Genomic DNA, 12,798 nt, shown 5'->3' with positions numbered 1-12,798 from the left:
GGCATCTGCCCACCACCTCGATGGCTGCCCCTCCAGCCCGAGGACATCATCCCTTTCTGATATAAATGAAAAGGAATGTGTAATGAGCGGCTGCTGTTCTACATGGAAGTAACTTCACATGCAAAGAACGCAGAGAGGCAGCTAAAACTGAGTTTTGTTTCAGAACAAATCCTTATTAATAATTTAGGGTTTTTTTCCAATTGGAGTTGCAACTTATATATTTAATTTGTTCCAAGTGAGAACAGTTAGCTCTGATTTTCTTATCTAAATGCATCTTTTAACATAATATGTGTAGGACAATGGAGGAGGGTAAGAAGATATTAAGACGTGGACAGCATGGAAAACGGGTGTAGAGCATGGTGAAGGCGTACAGGGCGCTGAGAACTGTGCTCCCCAGCGGCAAGGGGTGCTTTCCATGGTCTGGACAGCGGCTCCCAAGGGCAGGAACTGTAAAAAGGATGGAATTCCAGTAGCAAGAGGCTTATCCTCTGAGCCAGGTAAGCACTAGCCTGGGAAGCCTGGCGCTGGCTGCACCCAAGAACCCCGGTATACCCCGGACCCGGGATTCTCCCTTCCCTGCAGGCTGGCATGTCTCCCAAGAGTACTATGCTGGGCACAAGCTCGGGAGCAGTGCTTCTAACCAGACTGACTTTTTTAGGAGGATCTGCTGCTGGAAAAGGTGCTATCGACTGGAGGTGCCCTTTGAGGACTTTTATTTGGGGGGGGGAGGGGCAAAGCAAACCTCTAACCCTCCCTTCCTTACATAACAAATCCAAACACTACTATCTCTGGGATGAGAGGCCAGGCCACCAGACAGCAGGCTGTGGAGCAAAGGGTTATGCAAGAAGCCAGTTCAGGGTTTTCTTTGCTGAAAACAGAAGGGTTCAGAAACGGGGTTTGCGTCTGACAGACCGCAAGGGAACAAGCTGAATCTCTAAACCCAGCTGTTTCTCGGGGTCTAGAGAGAAAGAACTTGAGGAGTAGGGATGGGTGGCTGAGGGAATAGGGGGTTCGCCTGGCATAGCAGAAGCTGTAGCTCTAGGTCACAGAAAAAGCCAAATGACCATCCTGAGGAATCTGGTGTGGTTCCTGGCAGCTCCCACGGTGAGGCTGAGTTGAGGAGGCTCTGGGACACCAGGGGGGAGGGGCACCTCTGACAGCTGCCACAGAAATGCCCAGAGGCCCTGGACTAAAGAACGCCTGGCTGTAATCGGAAAAGGGATCTGGGTCCAGAGCCCAGCCCCAGCTTCCCCAGAGATCCCTTTGCAGAGAGCGGAGATTTGCCCCTCTCTCCCATCAGTAGGGACCTTGCTCTGGGTCAGTCCCCAGCCAGCCCTGTCACTGGCGAAGGGTGGAAGGGAAAGGCTGGATAGCTGGAGCGTCAAGCCAGAGCCCGGAGCAGCTGGTCCTGGCACGCGCCCTGCAGTGGCTCCAGGAACGCCGGACTCTCACCCCCATCCCTTCACTCCTACCCACACCTACCAGACACCTCAGAACCGCTCCCATAACCCTTCCCTGCCAGGCAGCGCTGGGATAAAAGGCAAACGAGGAAGAGAACACGGAGGGAGAGAGTTTTCTGAAGAGTTTATGAAGCAAGGGCTGAACGCAAAGGAAATAGCAAAGTAAGGACGCAAGGAGAAACAGGGGAGCTGATCAACCTCCACCCCTCCGGCTCGGGCAAGGGCCCCATGCTCTCGGGAGCTGCTCCGAGCGCCGTCCCCGACCCGCCTCCCTGAGGGTGGCGCGGCCAGTCCAGCCCGCGGGTCGTCCCGCGCACCCGTGAGACCCGAGGGTCGCAGGAGGTGGCCTTCTCTGCGAACCCGACCGGGGCCGCCCCAGCCAGGGACAGGGCCTGGAGCGGAGCCACAGGCGCGGGCCCTGCGTGTGCCCCCTGCGTGCGTCCCGGTGTCTGTGTGTGTCTGTCTAGGCGTGCGTTCCCAAGTGCAGGCGCCAGCCTGTCTACGTGTGATCAGTGCTGGCCTGGCAGACTCCTGGCACAGGGGGATTTTCCCTGGGGTCGTGGAGGATCGCAAGGAGCCCGCGAGCCGCCGGGAGCAGCGGGAACCAACCAGGAGCGCCGGCTGCAAGGCGCCGCCGGGATGGGACGAGCCGGAAGGCCTCCGGACGCAGTTAGCTTTTCCTGAGCTTGTGGGCGCTGGGTCTGTGGCCTGCCGGAGGGTCAGGATGACAGGCTGAGAGCCCAGACGTGGCCTGGACTTGCCTCCTGTTGGAGCCCGGTCTGGAAGGTCCGGAGGGCTCGGCCTCCTTTCGCGAGCGCTGCCACTTCTACTTTTGCCTGCGCGAATCCGGGCGGGTTGGTGCTCAAATGGTGGGTCGGTGCAGGGATTCACAGTGCCTACGAGGGAATCAGTGTGGGTGCGGGGTATAGGTGTCTGTGTATCTGTGTGTCAGTGAGTGACTAGGACTGTTTTGTGGCATTGTCAGCTTCTCAGGACGCAATTGGTCTCTCGGAACCCGCCTCAGCCACCACGTCGTGGATGCAGCCTGAGACTGTCCGTCACTGGGCCAGTGTGAGAGCCTCTCTGCTCCCAGGAGGGAAAAACAACCTTTGGAGTTTGCAACCCTCCCCAGCACAGAGGACGTCTTTGCAGAGAGTCCTAGTGAATCTAGAGGGAGAGACTGCCAGTCCCCTTGAGATGATTCCAAAGGAAGCCAAGCCCCCACTCCATGGAGTGTGGTCCTCAACCTTAGTCTCCTGAGCCGTGCAGCAGCCAGGTTTCCTCCCGTGCCCCCACCCCACCGAAACCTCTTTCGCCCCAAAGGGGAGACACTTATACATGTGGATATATTCTTATCAAGTTCTCTGCACAACGACCCAACTAATCACACACCCTTGCTCCTTCATCAGTGCACGCAGGCAGTTACTCCACAGCCAGACTCAGTCTCCATCCTTCTCCCAGATCACAGGCAAAGCCTTCCCTGCCAGATACCTATTTGGGTTGGTGAAATGAACGTGGAATTTAATTCAAGCTGGCATCTCTCTGACTTCTCTCCTACTAAACAACACCAAATCACCATATAAATGTAAACCACTGGTGTTATTTGCATCCTTTCTTTTTGGATTGTTCCCCTTGTCTTTGCAAAACCGGACCACCACCCCCAGGTCTCCAGGGACCCAGGCCAAAATCTGTTCCCTGCTAGTTTTGCCTTGCCCTCCCCTTCCTTCTCCCTGGCTCTAGCTCCTGGCTGGGGTGCTGCTGCTTGGGTCTCCTGCACCTCTCCCTTTGGGTCTTGAAACTCTACATTAAGAACTCCAGGCCAGAGAACTGCAGGGCTGCAAGTCTGAGCCTCCCAGAATGCAGATATTGTAGGTCCAAAGAGACTAGAAGCCCTTCAGACCCAGCCATCATAAAGGGAGCAGAGAACTATTCTGGGATTTGGGGGAAGGGAGTCCTACTCCGACTCTCAGAGGTGTCCGAGGCCCACCCTGAGTTATAGACAGGATTCTGAGAAGGAAAAGAGGGGTTTGGGGCACCCTAGGCAGGCACCGCTCTTTTAAGATTCTGGAAAAGGAAAGGTTCTCAGGCCACGAGGCTACCGTTAAAGCTGCTACACCAGAACGATGCTCCAAACCCCTTCCCACCCCCAAGTTGGGGAGTCACTGACATCCTGGTTGAGCCACGCAGGGCTCTTCTGTGAGGCTGGGGGCTCCAGGACTGACTGGCAGGTGCACCCTGGGCACAGAGGGGCTTCCTGTCTGAAGGGTCTTACACCCCAAGACCTGACTGGATTCCACCTGCTTCCACATGCCCTGGGGTCAGGGGTATAGGCCTCCCCTGGGAGTGGGCACTCTAGCTCTGGGCAGCTCAGGTTGCTCCCCTGGAAAGGCACTGGGCAGGGAAAAGCTGAGAACCTTCAGCCCACGCAGGATAGCCCAAATGGCAGGGTCAGCTGAGCATGATGTCCAGAAAGATCCTACTTCCCCATCAGGGTGGCAGCTCTCAGAGTCCTGGGCTCTACCCATCTCTACCTCAGAGGCCGCAGGCTAACAGGAGGCCAGCCCTGATGCCCAAGCCTGAAAGCCTCACAAAAGTGGCCTGTGTCCTCGTTCCACTCACAAACAGACTCCTGACTGGGATCAAGGTCTGTACCTAGAGTGAGAAGCAGAAACCACGTTTGAAGCTCATGTGTACACACACACACATACACACACACACACACACACACACACACACACACATTCAAAGGAGAGATTTGCTCCGGGACTTGGTCTGTTTCTCCATTGGCTGGGGGTTGAGAGTACCCCTCAAATTGGTGTGACTCTTGAAGAGGCAAGAGAAGAAAGTCAAGGCCGGGCGAACGCGGAGTCCCTCTAAATAAACACCATTTTCGTGGTTTTAATAAGCAAAATAGGAAACCATTTTAATAACCAAAAAACAGAAACCAGTCTGAATAAAACTACAATAGACTAGGTTTTAATATTTTCATATCATAAGCAGGGTTTGAAATTGATCCCTTATTTTACATGAAATAAAAACAATTTCTGTTGCAGCAAATTTGATTTCAACACAGTTGAATCCGTAAAAACCAAAGCTCGTTTCTGATGCATGACGAATATCCACAATATTTAAAACTGCAAGCACCATGCGGTTCATACAATCTTGTTATTACTGTTAATTTATCAACTAATACAAACTCAAAAATGCATCCGGCCAGCAGCGCCAGCAATTTCAAACGGGAACTAAAAAATACGCTTTCATTTTGGTATTTTTGTCAGTGCAACTTAAATCCTTTTACTGACCTGCAGGAAAAAAAAATGTAATGATAAAGAAAAACACCCAGCTCTTCCCTATAACTACTATACAACTGAAGGGGAGGGGGGAAAACACCACCAATAACTGGCCTGATATCTCAAAATCAAGGTAAGAAACACACGGAACGTGTTGGTCTAAAGAACGCACTTGAAAGTTGCAAAATTACTTGCCAATGTTTGGGTTTCCAGTACTTTCTGAGTGTGGCGGTTGGTTCAACCCAAGTTCAGGTCACCATTGGGCAGTATCCGAGCTGGCCAAGCTGCGCGCCCTAAGAGGCAGGGGGACCCCGGCAATTAGTGCGAACTTGAAAAGTTGCCAAGGGATTCTGATTGCAATAAAAAGCAAACTAGATCTGTTTTCCTTTCCTTTCTTGTTAGGGGCATCAATTTAGCCATAAGACAAGGTGGGAGCAAGGACGTTCTGGCCCTTCCAGGTTTGGAAATCCACAGCTGCCCTGGCACTTGGGAGCTGGGACCCAGTCCCCTTTCTCTCAAAACCAACAAGATTGAAAACTAAAGCGGGAGGGGAGAAAACATGCAACTTCCAAAGGTACCCCAAGACAAAGTTGTTTTCTGATGCAAAATGCCCAGAACGGCTTTTTTTTAGTTACAAAAAAGAAAAATGCCATAATAATAAACCCAAACAAAGACACTCAGCTTGCTTCCACGTTCTCTAGGCGGTTTGGCGGGCGGGTATTTACAAGCCGGCAGCCGGGACTGAAACCGGCAAGCAGCCCCCATAGTTTACTAACTGCGTTCCCTTCCCACTCAAAGAAACAGGGGTTATGATCCATGGTCAACAACATGCTAAAGTTAAACAAGAAAATGGTACAAAATAGAAATTATTACCATACATGTCCAGCATGCAGGATTAATATTTTTAATGCAGATTTTCGTATTTTTTCTATATAATCGAGCAGGCAATAAAATTGATGAGATTTGCGCAGAACGTCCTAACTGAGGCCCGCGTCTCTGGGCTGAGAGCCAGTGTTCTTCGGACCCTGGACAGACAGGTCCCTCTGTCCTTCCTTCCTTCCTTCGCTCAGCCTCGCCTCACGCCTGCCAGGACGCCAGGGTCCCTCTCCTCTCCTCGCTGCTCTCTTCCTGGGCTGGGCTGCGCTCCAGGCAGCGGCCCCGGCTTAACGCACAAAGTTCAGAAAGCCAGGAGTCTCTAGGCGGCCTTGGCGACTCCTCGGGACTATGCCTCGCCGCCCTCCAGCCTGGAGAAAAGTTGCTCCGGGACTTCCCACCCCCTCGTCTCTCTTTGGCTCTGCTCGAGTCTAGGAGGCGGCGCTGGCGCGCGCCGCTCTTGCCTTAGCCAAGGTCCCCTGCCTGCCCGCGCGCCCTCCCGTCGCCCGCGTCCCGCGCGCCCTTCCTCCCTCTCCCTCAAGTCAAACAGGTCAAGGCTGGGGCTGTGGCAGGGACAGGGTCCAGGGGAGTCCAGGGCTGGGAACATGGGACAGGGAGTCCGGGCCCGGGCAAGGGCGGGGGCCGGACCCGCCACGACTCACAGAAAGAACTCAGGAGAGGAGGGGCTGTCGCTGGTGGAGCCCGCCTCCCTGAAGCCGGAGTTGGCGAGTTTCTCGCACTTGACCTTGTAGGCGTCTCTTTCGCGGGCCAGCCGGGACACCTCCTGCTTAAGCTGCTCCACCTGCTGAATGAGCTGTGTCTTCTCATTCTCCAGGTGGTGTTTCTGCTGGACGCGTTTATACCTGCACGACTGGGCGTAGCCCCGGTTCTTCAGGGTCCGCCGCTTCTGCTTCAGGCGGATCACCTCATCCTTGGTGAAGCCCCGCAGGTGGCGGTTCAGCTCGCGCACGGACATGGACACAAGCTGGTCGTCGGAGAAGCGGTCCTCCACGCTGCCGCTACCGCCAGCCGCTGTCGCCGCGGCCGCTGCGTGCGGCCCAGGCCCGGGGTGGCTGGTAGGCAGCTGCTGCGCGGGGCTGGCCGCGCTGGAGGGCGGCGGAGACGCTTGGTGATGGTGGTGATGGTGCGGGTGAGCGTGCGGACCCAGCTCGTCATGGGCCACGCCGGCGCCCGGGTACGCGTGGTGTGGGTGTGGGTGGTGGTGGTGGTGGTGATGGTGCGCGCCTCGGAAGCCGTCGAAGCCCTGCAACGGCTGTGGCACTGGGTGCGAGCCGATGAGAGCCTCCACCGCGTCCTCAGGCGTCAGGTTGAGCGCCTCTGGGTTCATTTGCTGGTAATTGCTCGCCATCCAGTACAGGTCCTCCAGGTGGGTCTTCTGTTCAGTCGGGCTGAAACTGGGCGACGAGGGTACCGAGCTGCACGGCGTGCTGAGCGGTGTGGACGACACCGAGCCGGCGGGCTGCAGGCGCGTGCAGGGCCGGCCCGGGCGCTCCGCGCGCCCCAGCGGCTCCTTCTTTACGTCGAACTTGAGCAGGTCGAAGTCGTTGACATACTCCATGGCCAGCGGGCTGGTGGGCAGCTCAGGCCCCATGCTCAGCTCCGCGGCCATCGCTGACGCGAGGCGCAGCCGCCGCCGCCGCCGGGAAACTTTGCGGCCGGCCGGGGCGCGCCGAGCCGGGAGCGGGGACGAAGAGCGGCGAGCCCGGGAGGCGGGGAGCCGAGGACGCAGCGGGCCGAGGCCGCTGGCCAAGCCTTTGTCTGGGGACGCGGCGGCGCGCCGGAGAGTCCCGAGGCTGCCTGCGTCGCCCCAGAGCTCGGGGCTGTGGCTGCGCCGGGGCCGGGACGAGCCGGAGGGGTGAAGAGGCGAGCGGGGCGCGCGGCTGTGCTGAGGGGAGGCGCCGGGCAAGCGCCCGCCGCTCGCTCTCGAGCTCTCTTGCTCTTGGGCTCTCGATCGCAGCCGCTCGCAACCCGGCGGTGCAGCTGTGCTGGATCCGGCGCCGCTGCTGCCTTTTATCGCCTTCCTGATGTCACTAGAGCACGGGGGCCCAGGCGGCCCAGTGCGCTGGCCAATGGCTGCTCGGCCCCCGCGGCCCCGCGGCGCAGGGCGGGGCGCGCCTGACAGCTCCTCCGCCCCCCGCGTCAGCTGACTGGCGGCCTGAGCAGCCCTGGAGCCGCGGAGGCCTGGCGAAGGGCTGGAGCCCAGTGGGACGGCCGGCCGGGGCCCAGCCCCCCACACCCTCCAGGTCCTGGCCCCTGCCTGCTCGCTTTCGGTGCCAGTCCCCCCTCTAGGCCAGGCCGCCGCTTCCTTCCTTTCGCGCGCGTTCTTCTCCATCTTTCCCCTTTGCTCCCCCACCCCTAGGCCGTGTCACCCTCCAAAGAGGCTCAGAATGTACGCCCGAACGACACCTCTCGGGCCTTTTGTTCCTAAGCGTCCCCCGCCCAGTGGGAGACGCTCCGTGCGCCTCGCGGCTGCGGGCCGTGTGTGTGCAGTGCACGCCTGTGTTTCTGCAGGGTTGCGTATATTTGTGTTAGGGAGTGAGGTGTGTTTGGGCTCCAAGAGTTGTGTTCAAATTCAACTCCCAGCCTCAGAGACCCTCCTTGGACCAAACAGCGGCGGTTCCCCTCCTGGTGGGTGCGGAGGCTCGGCCCTGAGACAGGACTCCGCTGGCCCTGCCGCTCCCCGCGCTCACCCCACCCACAATACACGAAAGAAGGGAGCGGGTTAAGGTTCTGCCAAAAGGCGCTGAATCCCTTTCCCCAGTCAGGCTCATGGAACCCTGAGTTCCCTGAGGCTTGGGGCTGAAGCCAGCCCAGGACGGTGCTCCGGGAGGCTCTCGGCTGCTGGGGAACCGGCCCTGTTATTGTTTGAACGTTTTGTAACGATTAAACAGATCCCGGCCTCAGCCCGCCGCTGAGAGGCTCAAACAGGCATAAAGTGCGACCCCAAGTGGCCACTGTGAGCAAAGGCGCGCGGAACAGCGAGGTCCGCAGCGAGAAGACTTGGACGTCGCCTCGGACCCAGCTGGGTCCTCCTAACTGGGCTAACCCAAGTCAGCCCACGACGTAGGCTGAATGCGCAACGGAGCCCAGGTTAGGTTTCACAGTACCATGTACAGGTTCTCCGCTCCAGCCCTCGGACTTCCGCGTTGAGCCCCCTCCATGAAATTCCGCACCCCAGCTCTTGGGACGAGGCGGGTCCCCCTTGGCAGCTCTCTGCGAGGGAAGGTCATAGGTCGAGTTAGGTCGGTGGCCAAAAGCGGGAACTCGCCAGCAAGGGGCCCAGGGCTGTCCGGTGAGAAACCTCCCCAAGCGCAGACGGGGAGCGGGGCCGGAGGGCACCGCACTAAGCATCCAGACAGGTCCCAGGCACAGCGCACCCTCCCTACTTGGGTTCAGGTTGGCCTAAAATCAGAGGTTCTTCTCGCGACCCCGGCGGGGGCGCAGAAACCGGATAGATCGCAAATTCGCTGTACGCGGAGACCCGACCCGCCTGCCGCGTCGCCTTGTGCGCTTCAGCCTGGGCGCGCGCAGCGAAAGGCAGAAGAAGCGCGCGCTGGGTGAGTGTGTCCCGGCCGCTGCTTGTGCAGAACCAGCACGACTCCACCGCGCGCAGGGGTCAGGTGGACCTCACCAATGCGGGTGCAGCCAGACTTTTTTTTTTTTTTTTTTTTTAAGGAAGGTATAATATTTGCCTGCAATTAATCTGAAAACTATTCTCTTGCGCCCTCGGTGAGGCTGGGGGGAATGTGGTCTTAGGTCGCCTATTTTAAATAAAATGAAAATATTTTAACTAAAACTTGGACTAAAAGGTTTGGATCGTCAAATGTAATACTGAGAGTGCCCGTCTTCAACCCTCTGCAAGAAGCGTGCTCTCTGGGCCAAGCCGCTGCCTGCCCCTGCCCCAAGCTGGGCGCTGGGGAAACGCAGCCTCCCTCTCCCCGTCGCGTTGGCACGCCGTGAGAGCACATTCGGACCGCGGCTCAGGGGGGGAACATTTCGAGGGCGTGCTGGGTCGGCCATCTCCGTCTGTGCAGACGGTGGCTCTGGTTTGAGGGGGCCCGGGCTGGATAAACGCGCTGTGCTCTCTCTGTGCCACTGAACGCCCTCCTTTCGGGCCATAAGAGACCCGCGGCTCCGAGAGCACGCCGGGCTCTGCGGACTTCTGCGTACGCACCCAGGCAGCCGGACGGATCTATGCTTTCCCTGTGTCCCCTTAGGTCGTCCTGACCCCCACTATCGAGGACCGGGACCCGAGTCTCAGGAGTGAGGCCCATCGAGGCCCTAGGGTTTCCTTCTGCCCCAGCTCTGCGGTTCCAAACCACCCGCTCTCCTGCAGGCGTCCTGCCGCCGTTTCAGGGTCTCTAGAACTCGGGCTTTGTCTGGGCAGGCGCGCTCTCCTTTGTCCCTGTACCTCTCTCTCCGTTGCGGTCAGTTCCATCCCCCGGGCTCTGACTGAGGTATCTCTGTCCATCCCTAAGGCCACCTTTCCCCCCAAAGCCCGTTTATTTGCCGCTGTCACAGCCTAGGCAGTCCCTCCTCTACCCAACCCCACCAACAACCTCGACCAAAAAATGTTGGAAACTAGTGACAAAGACACCAGTTTGCTCCGGAGTGAAGGCCGCTTCAGGGTAGTGGACCTCATTTGGAGGCCCGGCCTCCCCAACGCGGCTCTACCACAGGGTCGAGGTATCCCAAACCTTACGGACCCCACTCGTGACAGCCACCGCCAGCCACCGCCTCTCAGCGCCTGGGAACTGGGAATCAGAGGGCCTGGCTCCCCGTCAATGGGTACACAGCAGCATCCAGAGGCTGCACCCCATCCCTAAAAGACAAGCGGGGTGGGTGGGGGAAGAAGGAAAGAAAAGAGAAGGAATGGTGGGAGAAATGGAGAATCGAAGAGAAGCAAAGGGTAGGCGACCAGGAGACACCGAAGCAGCGCGTGCAGTCTCAAGCCTCTTTTGAAGGGAAGCCGAAGTGGACTGGCGGCGGCCAGAGCCCTCTACGGAAGTTTGTTGTCTCCAGCACCCAAAACTCCAATTTTAAGTTTTCTTCCTAAAGCAACCACCTCTCCCTACCCACCCGAGGTTGGGCCAGAGGCGAGGCTCCTGGGCGCATCGCCTTGGCATTCTTCAGCTACGGATGGGGAGCGAGAAGGCTCTGCGCGGTTCGAGCCAACGCGGACGCTCGGGGCACTCGGGGAAGGGGTGGACCAAGAAGTTATTCCTTGCCCCGGGTCCCGCCAAACGCCGGATTTGAGGTTCGCCGCGCCGCTTCCGCCCTCCGTAGCTCCCCAACCAACTAACCCGAGAGGGGCCCCGCCGCGCGCTCTCCCGAGCGCCTCTAGCCTAACGCTGTGCTCGGGGCAGGCGCGCTCAGCCCCAAGGTGCTGGTACACCCGTTGTTTCCCGAGGGCTGCAGGTGTTTGGTGGGCGCGTGGGCATCTGTGTGTGTGTAGGGGTGCGGTGGGAGGCGTGCGGGAGGATGTGTGCGTGTGTGTGTGTGTGTGTGTGTGCGCGCGCGCGCGCGTGTATGTGTGTGTGTGTTGGGTGGGAACGCAGAGCACACGGAACTCTTAGAATCGCAGAACCCGCAACTCCCGGCCTCAGCGCTTAATGTGCTCGAAAGTTGGATTCACCCGGGTGGCCAAACGGAGGCCCGGGGTCCCATGGGCCCCGGTGAGTCCTGCCAGAGGGGAGCTTGAGTCTGGGGAGCCTGCCTTCTGCATCTGTATCGCCAGATGTCAGATCACTTGTCACCGCCACAGAGTGCTGAGGTCTCTGCCCCCTTTGGGGGGCGGGGGAGTGAGGTATGGGAAGTGGGGAGGGGGCTGGGAGCATTCTGCTGCTCCCACTCCCTCTGAGCTTCCCAAGGGCTGTGGCCTCCAAGAAGAGGCACGAGACTTTTCTCACTTCCTATTCCTCTTTCCCAAAGGCAGCTGTCACGTCCACTGTCCCTTGCCACACACAATGGCCATCAGATTCCAACCTAGTGCTTCCAAAAAGGTTTCCTTGGGCTTTTGGGTCCCCGTGGCCTTCAGCACCCACAGGACTCAGGGGGTCTTAGAAGGGAGCCAGACTTACCCAAATCTGCAGAGCCCTTTCCCAGCTCCCTCCCCTGAAGAATCAAGGACCACCCCCTGCCCCCCCCACACACACACACTTGGGAGTGGGAATTTATTATTGAAACTATTTCACCTGCTTTTTAACTTTGTTTTAATGTGAATATTAGAAAATATTTCTTTATATATTGGTTTACATCCTATTGGAACCACTGGACAGTGTTGCCTCCGATACAGACAGGATATTTTATAGTAATATTCACTCCAGTATGTATGGAGATTTGCAAAGCGTTTGTCATTCACTTTTCCCTCCAATTCTCACAACTCTAACAGGTAGCAACTATTATTCTCCTTATTTTACAGATAGGCAGGCAGATGGGTAGGTAGGTAAATACAGATAGATAGCAATATCCTTAGAGTTTTATCAACTCATTCAGTCATCACCAGTGCCCTTTGAGTGGATAGGATTATCCTCATTTTACACAAAAGAGGATGATCTGAGAGGTTAAATGATTTCTTTAGTTACACAGGGGCGATGAGCTGGAGCTGCTGCCCCCAAGCCCAGTACTATGGATGCTGTGACGCCTGTGGTCTCTATCTTGTGGGGACCCAGGTGTCAGCACAGTTCTCCAGCTGCTCTCCGGGTCAGGATTTCCAGCTCTCCACAGACTTAGTGGTTCCGGTCAGGTCACTGGCTGAGCCACCACCAAGTGCCAAGTGTCTGATGAGGGCTCAATTATAAGGGCAGTGATGAATGGGCCTTCTTGTTGATGGCAGTCAAACATCCTGGGCCCCTCCTTCTCTTCCTCTTCCCTGACTGGGGGGCAGGAGGGTGAGAGAGAAAGCAAGGCAGGATACAAGCCAAAGGAGAGAAAGTTTGCAGTCCTCTCATCCTGTCCTTTACCCTTGGCCTCAGCCTGATCTCTAATCTTGGCCTTGATCTTTGGTCCTGAGTTTGACCTTCAGCCCCCATTCATCCAGCTCTTAAATATCAGGGGAGGGGAGGGCAGGGGCAGGTGAGATGGCGAGATGGCTCGATGCTGAAGAGAAGTTCATTGCCACTCAAAGCCAGTGAGGGTGACTAGCAGGTCTCCCT

The 12,798-nt window shown here is 57.5% G+C and overlaps 1 protein-coding gene across 1 annotated transcript; it reads right to left on the bottom strand.

Annotated features, from left to right (window-relative positions):
* Window positions 1-4,414: 4,414 nt before the first annotated feature.
* On the bottom strand, window positions 4,415-9,270 carry MAFB (MAF bZIP transcription factor B). Its single transcript, XM_019749072.3, has one exon. It carries the CDS (start codon window positions 7,974-7,976, stop codon window positions 6,282-6,284), a length of 1,695 nt encoding a protein of 564 aa, XP_019604631.2. The 5' UTR covers window positions 7,977-9,270; the 3' UTR covers window positions 4,415-6,281.
* Between the last annotated feature and the right edge of the window lie 3,528 nt (window positions 9,271-12,798).

Source organism: Rhinolophus sinicus, chromosome 13, assembly GCF_057876585.1.
Source record: "Rhinolophus sinicus isolate RSI-liver-muscle chromosome 13, RSI-T2T, whole genome shotgun sequence".
NCBI lineage: Eukaryota > Metazoa > Chordata > Mammalia > Chiroptera > Rhinolophidae > Rhinolophus > Rhinolophus sinicus.
Note: the sequence above shows the minus strand (reverse complement) of the source record. Positions and strands in the feature narration are given on the sequence as shown.